Raw genomic sequence first — 17199 nt, forward strand, 5'->3', positions numbered from 1 at the left:
ATACCATAAAGTCTGAATTTTTGCAAAGAAAATAAAGCCTGAACAGCGCTACGAAGGTGACAGACACATACTAACAAACAAACAAACACTTCTTCGAGCCTGTATTATCTTTTAAAAAATAACGAAAGCACACATAAAAAAAATCTAATCGGCTAGGTAGCCTACCAGACGTTGTGCCTTAAAGTTGGCTGCACGCAATGCGCGGAAGCATGCTGTGAAGCCAACTTGCGGTTTTGCTGGATGCACATGAAGTCCGATTCCAATTGGAAATCGCGCAAAGGACGTGCCAAACGTGGAATTTTCGCAAGATTAATCCCAATACCTGGAATTCTGTTCATTTTAGCGGGAATGCTGGCGCTTGTGCTCCATTATTCGAAATTTTCGAATATTCGAATTTCTCGATTATCAAATTTTCGAATACGAATAGGGTTCGAATATCAACAATATTCGAACAATATTCGAAATTTCGAATATTCGCACACCTCTTGAATACTGACACTCAACGATATATAACAAAAAACAAACAAATTCCATTCTCATGAACTCTCCTCTGCCGAGCGGCTTTCTCCTGCTCTACCTGGATGCTGACTTTTCCCCCCTCACCTACATTCTGAGTAAAAGCAGTGACAGAAGAAAAGAACCGCGAAAAATTACACGCATTTGTGTCACAGGACAGGGATACACAAATTTGCTTAAGTGAGCAGGGAAAAGGCTTAAGTCGTACCGCTCAGGAATAATCGGAGAATCACCGCTTATCGCTACGCGGCTAGCGCTTGAACAGCGCTACGAACGTGACAGTATGACATTGGTTCCTACTGGTTTGGCGTTACTGGCACTGGCTCCCACTGGTTCCCAGTACCGACGTTGCTTGTGACTGGGTCAGTGGTTTTCCGTACTGACACTGGTCGTCAATGGTTTCCAGTACCCATACTGCTCCTCACTGGATTCCAGGGACAGCTGCTGCTCCTGCTTCTGCTGCTTCCGCGTAAGAAGATGCAGTCACAGAAGAAGGAGTTTATGTGAAAGTGTAGAGTTGTGTAGGTAGTGTGCGAAAGTCCACTGGACGTTTTGCAGAAGCCCCCTTTACGAAAGTGTGTGAAATATGTAAAGGAAAATACCGGATGCTACATTTGTCGGAACAGGAAAGTGCAGGTGTAGTATAACGTTTGTGTCAATGGCATGTTTCAATGGGCTTGCAGCCATGCACACATGCACGCATATATGTGCAAGTTGGCGATGAATTTTATCCTGCTTGTGCTGGTACTATTCATCTATATTTCCTCATACTCCCAAGATGGTACCATAAACTTCACCGTAACATTGGCTGAAAATATTCCGAATATTAACCATATACTGAATAGCCTCATAGCATCTTACTTCATTCGGGACACACAAAAGAAATTTCCCCTGAGCTGCGGCGTGTCACCTGCATGCGTGAACTAAACTTAGAACTCAGAATAGCCTAGTGCGCTCTAAAGTACCCGAACCAGAATATTCACTAAGACGCTGGCACACATGTGATGGTCGTTGACGGCAGATTTCTAAAATAATAGAAACGACCCAATCAGTGTAGAGCACAAAATCTGATTTTCACGTCAAAATCAACGCTGATCCAGAGCCGTATATTAAAAGGGAGGAGTCACAAAAAGAGGCTCGACCTGTCAATCACAGTTTCGCTCCTCTGATTGGTTTGCTTTTTACCAAGGGGGTCGCCATGACACCATACTGCCACCCAAAATGGTGACGAAAACAAACACAGTGAAGCGGGGATTTCGTGACAAAAAATTTTCACAGACTAACCTGATTTTACGCTGCAAATGTACATCCTAATATAAATTTCTCAGAACTCAGTTTCAACTTATGCTCATCTATCAATATCTAACTGAAAATAATACGTTTTGTCGCCGGTGTTAGGCCTAGTGAACACGGCGATCGCGGCGATCACAACGAAATCATAACAAAAACTGCGCTGTGCTGTACAATCTTATTTTTAACAGCTGGATTTCATGGATATAAACATTCTTGCCTCTTATATTCCAACTATTCATGTAGATTTGTTTAAAAATCATACCGACAACAGAATGTGTCCCAGCAGGTGGTTCTGCCGGCAGCGGTACAACGACGGAAGCAGACGACAATTCCAGACGTGCCTTACGCTCCCTAGGTGGCGCTTATCAAATTTGCACCAACAATCCACTAGTTTTGCAGATTGCGAGAGGTATCCATTTCAATCCCATCCAATCCACTTGCCACCCAAAATGGCGCTGCCCATGTTGGATAGGGGGCAAATAGTGAGGATAGGCTGATTGATAGCGCCCTATATTTCAAGACTTCATCGGTCGGAAAGCTGAAAAAGTGGGTGGAGCTTCACGTATAGGCATGACCCATTAATGGCCAGACTCCCTTTTAATATACACTTTGCTCTGCGCTGATGTAAATTGTAGCTCCTCTAACGTTTTATATGTAATCGAATGTAGCACGTGCCAAGCACAACAGGTGGGGCAGACTAAAATGTATTTTAGAATTTCGTTGAATAACCACCGATCGGATGTGACTCCGTGCGGAAATGACGTCAGTGACCTCGCTTCCGTGTCAAGGCCTCACAGAAAACGTGTTCAGAAGCAACTGTCAGGTAAACAGCGTGTTCCACATAACGTTCGGGTAAGTAGATTTTCATACGACCTTTTAAACAGTCTGTATATTCGCCTAGACATTATCAATCGCATAAGGGTGTTTTAATACATTAACGGCAACGTTATCCTGCAGCAGGTGATTGCACAGGAGAGTCAACGTAGTCTATTTTCAAAGCGTTATAGATGATTCCTTATGAATTAATCTGATTGAAGCACCAAAATTGAAGCGTGGTTCTCAGTATAGCATTTCGATGCGTCTCTGCCACTAATCTGTCTTTCCATGAATCCTACATAGCGCTTGACAGGCAGCCTCTGGATCGGGAACGCCCAGAATTGTTGAATTGTATTGAATTCCACGGTATTGAAGTTGAATCACCTACGTGGAGGTGAGCCTCCCTGGATGGCTGAAGTTACGCTAAAGATCAAAATATTCCACAGATACCAGAAGAAAAATGTTACCGAAAGTAATAGACGAATCACGCTGATGGTGACCGAACATATTAAAGAAGACGTCTTCATCAAGCGGACTATGACATTTAGTGAGCCCCCCGAAAAAAAAAGCACAGTGCGTGCCAACATCGTTCATGACCAACGATACACGTGCCCGAAGAGCCGATGCCTTCACCACTCTACGAAATTACATTATCGTATGCTTCTTGCCTTCTTCCTAACTAGGCTCATAAGCTTACTACGTACATTGCTGTGCATGTTAAAGTACTCGCACCGGTTGAGGTGGATATCGTTCTCCAAGTCTCGGGTGCAAGTCAGAGCGCCTCGGAATTTTTTATATATTAAAATCGACTGACGGCCCAGTGGTCGATAATGCACAAATGCTACTGTTCCAGAACAGACAAGTACGTATGCGGACGTAGAGAATAGGACTGAGAGAAGCTTAGCGGAGTTACCGCGCGCTCAATCTCACCATTTAGATCGCGATTGGACCATGCTTTTCAGAGCGATTGTGAGCGCATGCCTATTCCACATAACAACATGCCCTAAGACATTTGGTTCCATGGAAGACTTGCTCTCATCTGACGTTCTTCCTGAGGTGATCAGTGTTTTCGCAGCAAACAGGCCAGTGGACGTTAGAACATCAGTTGGGTGCATCGACACTTATTCTAATCATCTGCTCAAGTTGCTTCATAAAATCAACGTTCCCATCGCTATTTGGACAGATATGAAGATGTTCAATGCTACTCTGGGGAGGAACTGGGAACATGCACATCTGGACGGCCGAGTTTTCCACATAATTTGCACTTACAAAGATTTGTTGGTACCCAGAGCTTGGAGCACTTTCCAACAGTGTGCCTTGGATCTGTACATGTTACCAGAAGGCGTTGATCCAACGAGGGCGAAGGGTCTACTTAATTCATTAGGACAGCTGACTGAGAGTTTAGACGTGTTTTCGTGCACCGGCGTCTTTAATGTCACTATCGCAAACGGCAACGCTTATCTGAGGGACTATGCTTCGGAAGAATGCCTTACATGTGACCCGCAATTTGTGTTTGGGAAGCATTTCGTGAGAAGGCTTAAATTTGAAGGGCAGAACTTAGTCCTTATTTGCACGAAGGGAGGGACGTGCACTGATCCTAAGGTGAAAACGTAGGTTTTCACGCTGCAACATAGGAATGTGACAGTCACGATGTTTGAGATCGACTTCTCCAAAAGGGAGCCTCTCGCAGTCAGGAGCGAAACCGCGAAGTTGCTGTGCAGGGGTACAGGTATTAGTGCGAATGGTTATTTGAACGGTCGCACGTTGACTCATAATGCCATTATCGCTGGGTATTTGGACTCTGTGTTTCCTTCGTTTTATGCTGAGAAGGCGAAGCAGATGCCAAAGGAAATGGTTCTACTGATACCGTTCAGCTTGCAAGTGTGGTTATCTCTACTATCTTCGTTCATCATATGTGCGCTTATTGGTTTCTCCTATCTTTACATGAAAGGTCGGATCAGAGCACACTCAGTGCAAGTCGCAGTCCTCTTATGAAATCTCTTCTAAGGCAAAGCGTAGAGCACACGACGGCCTTCCTCAACTACCAACCCTTACGAATAATTTTTGGAGTTTGGCTGATTGTCAGTATGATCGTATCCACGGCTTTTCAAGGATTGCTAATGTCCTATTTGAGAGACATGCCGCTCGAAAAAGGAATAGAAATTTTTGATTTGAAACTGTTTTCAGTTCAAGGTTACAGACTTTGCTTTTTTCAAAGTGTTAGCCAGTGCGGCATGTCTGTCCACACTAGCTCCAAATATCGTATAAAAAGTGGATGTGATTGCTTCAACGCGGATGGCTCCATTAAGCGAGGAAACGATGGGAAGGATACTTATGGATTAGTGAGCCATCGCCGAGGTAGTGTGCAAAGGCACAACGAACTCCTACAAATGGGCTACAGAAAGGTTGATGATCTCATGGATGCCCAAATCTTTGGTCCAGTGATGGAACTTACTTCACCCTACCTTCACAGCACCCAGAAAATCGTGACTCAGAGTGTGGAGACAGGATTATACGTAAGGCCACGGAACTTGGAAGAGTTCAGAGTGACGCATCAAAACGATAACGACAACTTCCCGCAGGCATCAGAACAGGAAGCGCTGACTATGACCGATTTGCGGCCACCTTTCTTACTGTGGGCGACAGGCATGGTCATATCCACTGCCGTCTTCTTGGTTGAAATGATATACCATCGGTACAATGGCGGTATGAAGCATGTAATCAGGGTGGTCAGAAGACGCATGGTAAGAAAGATACGCTTCCTACTTCGACCATTTCAACTCCTTGCGCATTAAGCCTTAACAGCGGACCGCTTCGCAATCCATGGATATTACGTACACGTTAGCAAACTTCAGACTTTACACCAAAAGGTTTTCCCTGTAGTGTACCTCCATGTGTAATTCACCGTTGATGCACACAGTGATTATGAATGTGAAATAAATGTATTTTTGTGCACCAGCAACGAGGAGTAGCTATGTGAGTTTTTTCGACATTGCGCCCTTGGCAATAAAACATAACACTGGCCTCTGTGATCCGTTGTGGACTCATAGTGCGTTCTGGCAATTTGCAGACAATGTACACTTACCTTTGCAGAAGTCGGCCGTTCTGTGAACATCTTAGCTGTGTAGTTCATCCGTAATGAAATGTCCTTTGTGCACATGCACCATTCAAAGCAGATAAATCAAGATCAATCACTTTTACTCAGTAGTCACCCAATGAATCATTAATATCCCCAGGAGCTGCTTATATGGTCGCGAACGGCCTAAATATCCGTACATCGATGCGATACCCATGGGATGTTCGAACACGTGTTACCTCTCAGTCTTGGCGTGGAAAGCGGTCATCCTAACCACTATGTCACGGGAGCAGGTTTTGCGTTGATCCCGTCGTATGAACATGTATGAGCGAGAAACCATGTAAGAGTGAAAGTGGGATGAGTGAGAGAGTGGCTGGTTTGTCCCTTCAGATGACGCACCCTTGAAAGTCGCTGGGGAAGTGCGTTATCTTAGCTCAATTGGTAGCACGCTGGACCGGTAGTCCAGAAGATGTTGGTTCGAGTCCTGGAGCTGGCTAACCTTTTCAGTGACTTTCTTGGTTCATCATAAACTGAGCAAGCTCCGAGCGCATATGCCCCCTGATGTAGCCTGCAGGCAAATTATTTGGCTGATGTGTTAGATCTTCGTGGTCCTACTTCAGTGCTTCAAGACACTGAATGCTAAACCGCTAAAGCCTTTTGCTGTGAAATATGTTTTGTAGATGAAAATCTTTAAGAAATTGCGCATAGCCGGGGGCGCCGGTTCTCCAGAAAGAGGGAAGAGAAGCACGCTTACAGGCGGGGTCGCCTATATGTCATATCATGTGTTCCATATCCCTACGTGCTTGTCGTTGGGGGGTAATGTGCTTGTACGATGTCGTGTTTTTTTTTACGTGTTCTTGACCCCCGCTTAATGTGTTTGGTTCAGCAGCGACCATCTCTGCTGGGCACACAATCCCTGCTGATGAAGTCGTGTGGAAAGGCTTAGGGGACATCTCTTTTGCACTGCTTCTGATGAGTATTCGAATTTTTATCATCAATCAGTCTTGCTTCACTTTACTGTTTCACTCTTTCACTCTGTAGAGCACATTTCAACTTGAAGCTGCTATTATTCCGGCACATCTTGTATAAAGCCGGATGTACCACCATTGCTTGGCGATTGTAACACACGCTTGCAGTGTTCATAATTTAAATGTCGTATGTATGTTCATAAAGGTAGAACCAAAGCAGCTGATGTCCCTTTTAATTTCGCACGAAATTAGTGTATTTCGTTGTCATGCTGATTGTCCGCTGAACACATATCATTTCTTTGAACTTTAAATCGGACCTTTTTACCCACTTAGAAACTGCGGATAATGGATAGCATGGCGAATATTGTTCGGTATTCCTTTGTTTGTGTTTTTCCAAAACAAGGCCGTTGTCCAGTGAGGCTACTGGTCGGCGGCAAGTACGTGTAGTTGCCTACCTCAGTATTTTGAGAGGTACTGTTTCTTCCTAGTAGTAAGAAAGTGTAGCACCCTGTGTAAGGCAGGCAAACCCCAGTAAACACAATGTCGTAAATATAACGCAGAAAATCCGTTTCGCAATCCAGAAAGTTAACGCTTAATTAATAACAGCTGAGAACGTGGATTTGAGGTGCGAAATGTCGTCCCGAAACCAGGTTATATTAACACTGACCAGCTAGCGGATTTTCGACGTAATTCACGTGCTGGTTAAACATAGGTACAACGTACCGCAATGTTGACCAGAGACGAATATTTACAGCAACAAAGTCATGTTACTTTTACAATGCCATCAAGCATGAAGTGGTTAGCTTTCTTGGAATGGCTATCGCCCATAAACGGTTACCTCCCGATCTGTTCAAATTCGCTGATGACTTGAGATGCTGCTTCCGTCGGCTATCGAGTTTCCATTTTCATTGATGGCGATAAAATTTGACCAATGGATTGGTGCTTCTCTATCGTTTACAGTTCATTTTTTAAAATAATAAAGCTACCAGGGCTGTATGCGGTTTGTGTGAGTCGTTTGCACTGCATTATGGAAAACCTGCGAATAATATTGAATAAGCAAATGACAATCGTGCAAGCGGGCTGGCGTGCTGCAGAAGGAGGAAACGGTTCGTGAAGAGTTGTAACGTTAAGAGTATCGTGCTATCCTCTTCGGATTGTGCGTTCCTCAAACTCACGAAAATATTGCCTGTTCATGGAGAACATTTGCTAGCGCTGCTTTGTATAATGAATTACAATGCGCTAATCAAGTTCGTAAAGGAGACAATTGCGGAAAAACCGAAGTACCGAAATTCTAGGCAATGCTTTTCTCACTTTTTTTGTGTGCCGAGTCCATACACGCGGGAAATACGGGCTTTAAGCAACGTATGTCTTCCTCCCTCCCGTCATTTTTCCTTAATGATATCAAAGACACAGGCTGACCACCTCAGGCGCAGCGTGCGAAGTGCTCGAACTCCCCCCTCCCCCCATCTCCTCTGTCATGTGATTGCCTAAAGACAGACAAAACGGACGCCTAATAAGACGTTTATCTCACCAAAATAGACCAAAGAACTGCGACTTATTTCTTTCCTCCAGCTGAGGCTGCTGCAAACGGTGCTGGCATACTTTAACTGAGGACTCGCTGTTGGGCACGTTGGTGACTATACATGAAGATCCAAAACACAGCGCGGGAAGACACGACGGGAGAAGAGAGGATAGGACAGGCGCTGACTCCAACGAACAGTTTAATGACACAAAAAACAGTACGCAGGCGCACAGCCGCCAACCCAGTCATCCCACCTTGGCCCAAAAGCGCAGACGCTCAGACAGACACAATCACTGCCGCCTCGACAACATCCTCCTCTCCCCCGATAACAAAGACACAGAAGTTTGGCTTAACACCTGTAGTTTATGAGATCCCGCTCACGTGCGATAGGGTATACATTGGCCAGACCGGCCGGTGTGTTATCGACAGGGCCCGAGAGCATGAAAGGTCTGTCTAGTGCGGACACGCGTGTTACCAAATGCGCATGTTACCAAATGTAAGTGTACTCCGCTATTTAGTCAGATTGTCGTGCTATAGCTAGGAGTAGAGATAAGGGTGCGCGGGAGTTATCTGAAGCGTTTTTTTATCGGGGATACAGGCGGTAGGTGTGTGAGTCAAACTTCTGTGTCTTTGTTATCGGGGGAGAGGAGGATGCTGTCGAGGGGGTAGTGATTGTGTCTGTCTGAGCGTCTGCGCTTTTGGGCCAAGGTGGGGTGACTGGGTTGGCGGCTGTGTGCCTGCGTACTGTTTTTTGTGTCATTGAACTGTTCGTTGGAGTCAGCGCCTGTCCTGTCCTCTCTTCTCCCGTCGTGTCTTCTCGCGCTGTGTTTTGGATCTTCATGTATACTTTAACTGGATTCGGAAAGCCCGTACTTCTGCAGTGGTTTCATTGTGTGAAATTTGGGAGATGAATAATTCGAAGTTTGTTGTTGAGGAATGGACTGAGCGCGACGAGGAGGTTGCCTACCACTCTGCCATTTCTGTTTAACAAAAAATCATTAACTGAGAAGCTGGGGAATTTTAGTTAACTATGCGAATTAGAGTCTCAAACTACTGTGTACTTGTGCCGGGTCGTATAACCGAACTCCGAAGACTGTGTCTAGATAGGTATCATAGTTTCATTCTAAAAATACGTAACGGTTAAAAGTGCGTGTTTTCGTAAATACGTGGGAAAAAACATTGCATATGTGCACAAAGAGTAGATTCTTCCTCTATTAATCGACATATTTTGTTCATTTGTAACACATTTTTATTTCTGAAGAGGCCTGCATGTCAATTGGGAAATACCCGAAGGATCCAATGAGAATAACTGCCTTTCTTTTATTATTCGTTTCGTTGAAACTTCCTTGTTCTTCCTCGTGCACGCGTTTACCTAACGTGATATGTTTATCATTTACTGCTTGCTGTTGCATTATGTTTGTCATGCAACGTTTACATCGTATTAAATATTATCCTAAAAGCAGTTGTCCAGCTTTTGTAGGATTCTTTATTTGCGTGGTTCGGTTCACAACTTACCCTGATATTCTCCTTCATTTGTTTACAAATCAGGCTAAGGCAAGACTAGAGTCACTATATAGGGAGCAGAATTGCGACACTGAGCCACGCCGGCGAGCGAGCCCGCCATCTTGCGTAGGGCACGGCAGCGTCGCCTAGCAATGGGACGCCAATCGCCCCTTCTCAGCCGGAGAACAGCGCACGGTCGAGCCAGCGGTTTACGGTTTTCAGGTCTAAATGCATGGAGCCTTTTTGTGACGTTTTTAGGACGCGCGAGCGCTCGTCGTGCGTGTGATCTCGGTAAAACCAGGGGCGCGTTACCGAACACTGCGCGAGCTTGCGAGCTCGCGACGCTCCGCCCATCGTCGGGGCTGCGCAGGTGGCAGTCGCACGATCAGTAACACTACCGTTGCGCCATCGCATCGGGAGCCGTGGCGGAGCGAAGAAACTCTCGAGAACACGTGCGTCTCGTAACAGCAATACAATAACAACAGGTTGAAATGAACTTGAAGTGCAATGTATACTTTTGTTCATATGAATAAAAGAATTGTGAGTACGCCTCGAAACTGCAATTCATTTGAGTGGTTTGTCTTATTCTTCAACTTGACCAATGGGGGAACACCTCTTCGTCGTCTGCTACGAAAACCGCCAAGTTCATCTCGCGAAAGTGAACAACCCAAATATTTACCGGTAAGTATAAACGTATTCTCAGAATTAATTGCCTGTGCTATCGCACAGTCGTATACCACCTTTTGAAAGTTTATATCCCAACAAGACTTAGTATAAGCCATGAATATGTAAGTCAACGAAATGAAATCGTGTAGCTACATTGCCGTATTGCTTCGCAAGTTCGCATGCTGCACTTTGTTGTCATGACGAGCTTTTCGTATTGAACTTCTTCCACTGACACGAGTTATATCACACTGTACAATACGCTTGCAGCAGGCGCCGACCACACTTTTACGTGCGTGGCGACGCAGTTTAACACTCTCGGTACACACGATACATGATGTGGGTCGTTAAGTTCTTATTTCATTTTGATGTGCCTTCCTTTAGCGCCGGCGTATAATTTAAGCAACATTTCACACAGTCTGTCTTGGCGCGCTACTGTAGGGGTGTAGTTAGTAACTTACCATGATTATTTTGAATAAAGAAAACAAAAAAAAACAGCAGTATGGTGAAAAATAGGGAGATGTAGCGACAATAGCGATCCCTCCCTCTCTAGTGCAATTGATAAAGTAAGTAGCCATCTATATGAAGTAACATCTGAAACAAAGAAAAGAAAAGGCGAAAGGCTTGCACCATCCTTCATGTAAATGTTGTTCATGCTGGAATTGTACAGCTACCTATTCAGACTCACCTAAACATTACTAAAGCTAGTGCATGAATACATGCAATTTCAGCTGCACCAAGAGCTGTACATGACCCACTGCCTCCATTCACATGTTCAAAGCGTATTGTACAGTTGCATGCAAATGAATAAACCTGAGGGGAGTTTATTAATCATGCAGTATTTCAAGTTTGACATGCGTCATATCAATGTAAGTGTAAATGTGATCAATGTAAATGGTTTTCCTCCCTTTACAGCCATGGCAACCGAGGCACAACGAATGCTGCTGTTGTCACTACTGGAGGAAGCTCCAGAACTCTGCAATAACCGGACCTTCCTCCGGGGTGAGACAGCAGCTGATCGCCGTGCCAAATGGGACCGGATTGCTGCCACCCTTAATGCTGTTGGGGCATTTAATAAAGATGCTAAGGGGTGGCAGCAGCTCTGGAAAGACTGGAGGTACCGTGTGCGCAGCCGCGCACGGGAGATGACGCGGAAAATGCAGGCCACGGGTGGAGGCAGTGGGTACGTGGTGTCCAGTCAGGGGGCCACTCCTGTGGACATCGCTGCCCACCTGTCTGGACTCGACCAGAGGGTGATGGCCCTTGTTGGATGGGACTCCTCCTCAGGATTTCCCAGAGGCGTGGAGCCATCTGTGGAAACCGGAGCCATGGAAGTGAGACTTCCTGTCTCTGCTGTAAGACATGTACAGTAATCTTAGAATAACACGATTTTGAAGCAATTATGAAACAGCACACCCAAATGGAGAACACTTCACATTCCATCCTTTTTATATAGAGTCCTCCTTCCTTCAAAAAGAGTGATGTGTTGTACATATTTTTTTTACCATCGACCTGTACCATCGCCTGTACCATCGACCTCGGCCGGTCCTGCTGGTGCTGAGCCAACCGAGACGGTAATGTCAATATTGTGAAAACTGTCCAGCCACTATTCTAAAAACAACTGATTCCATGGCTTACAGGACCAAGCACCTCCTCCGTCTGACAGCAGGCGCCAGGGCACAGGTGGTGCATGCCGACGACGGAGGAGAAGAGTTCCTCCCTCTATTGCTGGGCAACTCATGCAGCGCCAGCAAGAGTTGCTCAGCGAGCAGAAGGCTCTCCTGGAAGAGCAGAAGAAGACGGTCAACTGTTTGACCACAATTTGTCAGGTAGAGTTGAACCGTTGTATACAAAGGCAGATATGGGACAATGTTGTCAGTAAGAGAAACAGGATTGAATGATTGTGAATAATAATAGTCATAGCACATTAAAGTAGCATGTCAGCTGACTTGATCAGTTGAGCAGTGGTAGTACTGATTGTGCACACTGTATTTCTCACTTGAGTTCATGACGACAGCTGTGCAGAGGACTAAGAAAATGTAATGAAAAAAACAGGTACGGGTAGTCTTTGACTGCCTTCTTTACAGTCAAACCTTTTTTATCTTCATCTTGTAGTTTACAACAAAAATTGCATCGAAAGTGAAGTATCCTGATGAATAGAACTCAAGAGGGGATCAGTCACTAGATGATAGTAAAGAAGATGTTGATTTCAGAAGGTATGAAACAGTACACTACAGTACAACAACGGTACAATGCACACTTGCATAAAATTTCTGTACACATTAACTGACAAAGTGATGTGCATGGCTGAAGGTGTTGTTGAAAGTTTTACAGTCGCCATTCTCCAGGGCTTCAAATGACTTGGTCAATGCATGTTACACAGGTCCGAGGGGAAATTCTTCAAGGTTGTCACACTGCCTTGATGAAATATAGGTCGCACACTGTCTCTCACTCAATACCGCACACAAATGTAGCACACTTTGTACTGAGCCCTCCAATCCGGATATGTGAAGGCAGCTGTTGGGCAATCTCCTAAGCATTTTCAGAAAATCGTTGGTCTGATCCAGAAACTGCCCGGATGAATGAAGGAACATTGAATGGACTAGAATCTATCACCATGCTGTTTGTCAGTGTGGTGCTGGATCCACATCTGTGAAGTCTGGATAAATAGGGGTTGACTTGGCTAGATAATTACATTTTAAAATATCTCAAGCACAGCTCAGCCTCAGTTGTTTTTCGTGAATGACAAAATATACCGTCTCTGCGCATATCACAGCTTGCTTATCACTTGCAGCTGCTCACTCCTATGAGCGAATATTTCGCTTATCACCTGGAGAGAGACAGACGAAATGACAGTCAATGAGGTAGGTTATCTTCTTCACCTAAAACCATGCGTAATGAGCTGGCTTCTAAGTTGTGCTGCACGATTTCTCATAGGCTGAGAGTCATGGTCCTCCTCTTCCTGTGCTCCATCCTCCTGTGTCTCCCCTGCTGGACCAGCTTCTGCCCCTTCCCCACTTGGCCCATCACCTTCATCTGTATTATCAAGAGGTTCACGGGTGTTGTACGCCAAGCACATATTGTGAAGCACAGCACAGGCGTTGATAATTCTGCAGCTTCGATCAGGAGCAAAGTGCAGCGTACGGTACCTTTGAAGGCATCGGAACCGCATTTTCCACAGCCCAAAACATTGTTCAATGCACACGCGGGTCCTGCTGTGTGCATCGTTGTAATCTTTTTCTTCCGATGTCGTTGGTGTACGAACTGGTGTCATCAGCCAAGGTTGGAGGGGGTAGCCACTGTCACCTGTAAATAGTTGTAAAGTTATATTTATTCTCTTGAAAATCCACAAATTCAGACAAATGGATAGAGAAGGGAGAGCAGGAAGAAGTGGGAGGAGTTTGTGCGTGTTTATATATTCATGTTGACAATGTGTTATGCTGCTGTAGATAATGTAAATGAAAGTGTATGAAAATAAATGTTGTTGTAATGTACCTGTAATAATGTATGTATGTATATGTAATGTAATGTATCTGTAATAAATGTATCTGGCACAATAATTTATCCCTTCATCCAATAACACATTAATATTAATTAATGGAATACAGCTGCTTAGTTCAAATATGGATTGCTGAAATGAACTGAATGTGAAGTGTAATGCACTGTGTACTGTAAGAGTACAAATTGCATTATAAACAGATAAACGCATCCTACCAACTAGCCACTCTCCTTCTTCAAATACGGTTGAGGTGGCTTGACGGAGGTTGCAGGCAGCCCATACAGCTGCGTCATGGCATGAACCAGGGAACCTGGCATTCAGGAAGAGTATTCGCATGGAGGCATCGCAAACCTGGGTATATGAAAACATGTTTAATGAGAACCTTGTTGTAGGTGCCCTTCGCGAACAGCAAAATGGAAGAAAGCATTATTGGAGAAGAGAAAAAGACATGGGGCAATTGTGCCTCGTACTGGTTTGAGACATGCATGGTACTGAAATTCTGAGCAGAAAAGGCACATACCATTAAGACGTTGATGGAATGGTAGCCTTTATGGCAATAGTAATTGCCATCCACAAATCTCGGGTCGAAAATGCTCGGCTGCAAAATTGCTACCTGCGTACCGTCGATAGCCCCTGGAATCATGAACACACTTTTTGGGATATGTCGCAGGCAGCACATTTCAACAGACAGTCAACTCGAACCATGTGTGATCACTCGTAACTTATCAGTACAGCATGTATACTGTACTACATTATGAGTCACAGTGCACATAGTGACTGACATAGACCCCTGTCTCGCACGAAACGCCTCTGCACCGAAAATCAGTGTATTGAAAACACGTAAGATAACACAGGATTCGCTCTGTGCATTAGCCTTTTCATGCGTACATATCATGTGTGGTCACATACCGACACAGCCTGGGAAGCCTGCCAGCTCATGAAAGCCACGTTTCACTTCTAGCTTCGCCTCAGGAGTTGTGGGGAACCTCAGGTACTTGGGCGCAAGGTACTTTAAGATGGCTTCGCTAACTTCATGGACAGCCTGCGACACTGCACGCTTGCTGCAGGCGATCGTTTCCTCATTTCCAATGTTTCCAAGGAAAGCTCCAGTAGCATAGAAACGAAGGGCTGTGAGGACTCTCCGCTCTACGCTCAGAGTTGTCCGACGGGATTCTCGGGCTGAAATGTATATTTTAAAAATGGGGAGCTGTTACGTGCGCAAAGAATAAACCACATTATGATCGTGTACTTACTGCGCTGCAAGTCCAGCCTAACAGCTTCGCACACCTCTCTGGCAGCTTCCTTCGACAATCGGAAGGTAGCAATGAACTCGTCTTCCGATAACGCTTCGAAAGCATCTCGATGACTGCGGAAGCTGCGTACCGGCTCTTCCTCAGCAACACCTTCTTCGAGGAAAAGCAGATACAAGTCCACCGGGTCCGCCATTTGCAACGCGAACGTCGAGGAACTTTGCGTTGTTCTTCCTTCTCTGCGCGGGCGATTACCCTCTGCCACGCGCAGTAGCTGCGCCGTTCTCGAAAAACGGTTTTTTTTTTGGCCACCCGCGAAGAGTACCACGTGACCGTCACGTGAATGCCCTGTTGCTATGGTGAAGACGACGCGCAAGGCGGAGGCATCGCGAGCTCGCAAGCTCGCGCAGTGTTCGGTAACGCGCCCCAGTTTTTCGTCACGCGCGGACAGTGTACGCCGGAATCTGTCGACTACAGATATTCGCGCGCGGCTGGGCGCGTTTTCCGAGAAGTAGACAGAACGATGGCCGTCGTACGGGAGACAAGGTTCCGTTTGAGTAGCTCGCATAAATTTTTGGGACATTATCCACCACACTAAATGTACTTGTATATTTTAATGACATCTAGAATGAATGAACGCAGGAACCACAGTAAAGAAGAGCATCGGCATGTTCTAACAGACATTTGTAGCAACAGTGGCGGGCGTCACTCTCTCCGTACGCATCCCATGCGTCTCGGGTGGTCACCTCGCGTGCGTTTCTCCGCCGCGTGTGCAACGCCATGGCGTGCGCGCGGCGTTTTGACGCTGGAAAAACGTCCCACCCGTTTCGGGCTTACAATGGAGGGGACTCAACATGGACGGCGCGTTCTTGGAAGGAGAGACCACGTGACTCGATCGGCCCAATCACCGACGCCGAACGGCGGCACGGCAAACGAATACGATACTCTGTACCCCTATTTAGTGACTCTAGCAAGACGAGATGGCGACTTTTTTTTAGTTTCACAGAACAAGCTAAGATAAGGGAGGTATAAATCTCTCAGGACGACATTTCAACTGAGTGCGAATTTCGAGGGCATTTGCCCATCGTTTCTTTTCTAAGCAAGTATCGCATATTTAAGTAGACACGTGATTAGGCGTTCTGTCTGGTAACTCGGGGTCAGGTGATCGGACATGAAAACTAATATGCGGCTAGTACGTGCAATGCCGAAGTCGATGCTTGTTCAGCTGTCAATATTCACTCATTGTCTACTCGTAATTATTATTATTATTGATGTAATGCTCTAAGAACTCGTCAATCTAGACAAGAAGCTTCTCAATTGTGCAGCAAATTCTTGCGAATGCACTTTGAAAACCCTCGACGTACACGGCGTTTTTTTTTAGTGCTAGCTACGTAGAAGCAGCAAACCAAATTGATATTTGTAGAAATATCAGCATTTCAGCATTAGATAATAAAGTAAATAGAAGGCTTCCAGCAAACGTTCAGTATGCAGGATGTTTTTCATTAGTTCCAGAATCAAGTCAAACTGGGTCTTTCTGTCTCCTGAGTGTACAAATTGCTCGCTCTACTTCTATTTCGTCATTTTCATACGCGACATTCCTCCGCGTTCACCACGTGGTGGTCCAATGTTTATGCAAAACAGAAGACGCGTGCTGGACAAGATGGCCGACAACGAGGTGAGCGCGCACATCGAACAGCGAATTGCCAGGAGTTTCTCGTGAATGAAGGCGTAAAGCCACCTGAAATTCACAGAAGACTTCAGGCAGAGTAGCGCCACAATACACTTAGCCGCAGCAAAGCGTTTGAGTTGTACAAACGGTTCCGAGACGGCCGTACATCACAGCAGGACGATCCCGGCCGGGGCCGCTGAGAGCACAGTGTCAGAGTTCCTGAGAATATCCAACTTGTGGAGCGCGTGATCCTCAGGGACCGACGGATAGCATGGCTCGAACTAGCTCGAAAGACGGACGAGCCTTTCTGTAGGAACGTTGAACACTATCATTCATGAGCATCTGCAGTATCGGAAAGTTAGTGCCCGTTGGGTCCCGAGGCAGCTCCCCGTGTTTGACTGGCAGAGAAGGATCTCCCAAGAGC

General features: G+C 45.6%; 1 protein-coding gene across 1 annotated transcript; it reads right to left on the bottom strand.

Moving 5' to 3' along the window:
• Positions 1 to 14757: 14757 nt before the first annotated feature.
• On the bottom strand, positions 14758 to 15302 carry LOC135394953 (putative nuclease HARBI1). The gene is made up of 2 exons (XM_064626061.1): positions 15110 to 15302; positions 14758 to 15035 (listed from the first exon to the last, which is right to left on the bottom strand). Exons 1-2 carry the CDS (start codon positions 15300 to 15302, stop codon positions 14758 to 14760), a joined length of 471 nt encoding a protein of 156 aa, XP_064482131.1.
• Positions 15303 to 17199: the final 1897 nt, after the last annotated feature.

Source organism: Ornithodoros turicata, chromosome 1 (genome assembly GCF_037126465.1).
Source record: "Ornithodoros turicata isolate Travis chromosome 1, ASM3712646v1, whole genome shotgun sequence".
Lineage (NCBI taxonomy): Eukaryota > Metazoa > Arthropoda > Arachnida > Ixodida > Argasidae > Ornithodoros > Ornithodoros turicata.

What these genes read in the sequence shown, in the direction of transcription:
- LOC135394953 (XM_064626061.1), bottom strand. Translation starts at nt 15,302, where the DNA reads ATGGCGGACCCGGTGGACTTGTATCTGCTTTTCCTCGAAGAAGGTGTT. An exon ending in TAGGCTGGACTTGCAGCGCA is followed by an intron (nt 15,036 to 15,109) that starts GTAAGTACACGA and finishes TATACATTTCAG; the next exon opens with CCCGAGAATCCCGTCGGACA.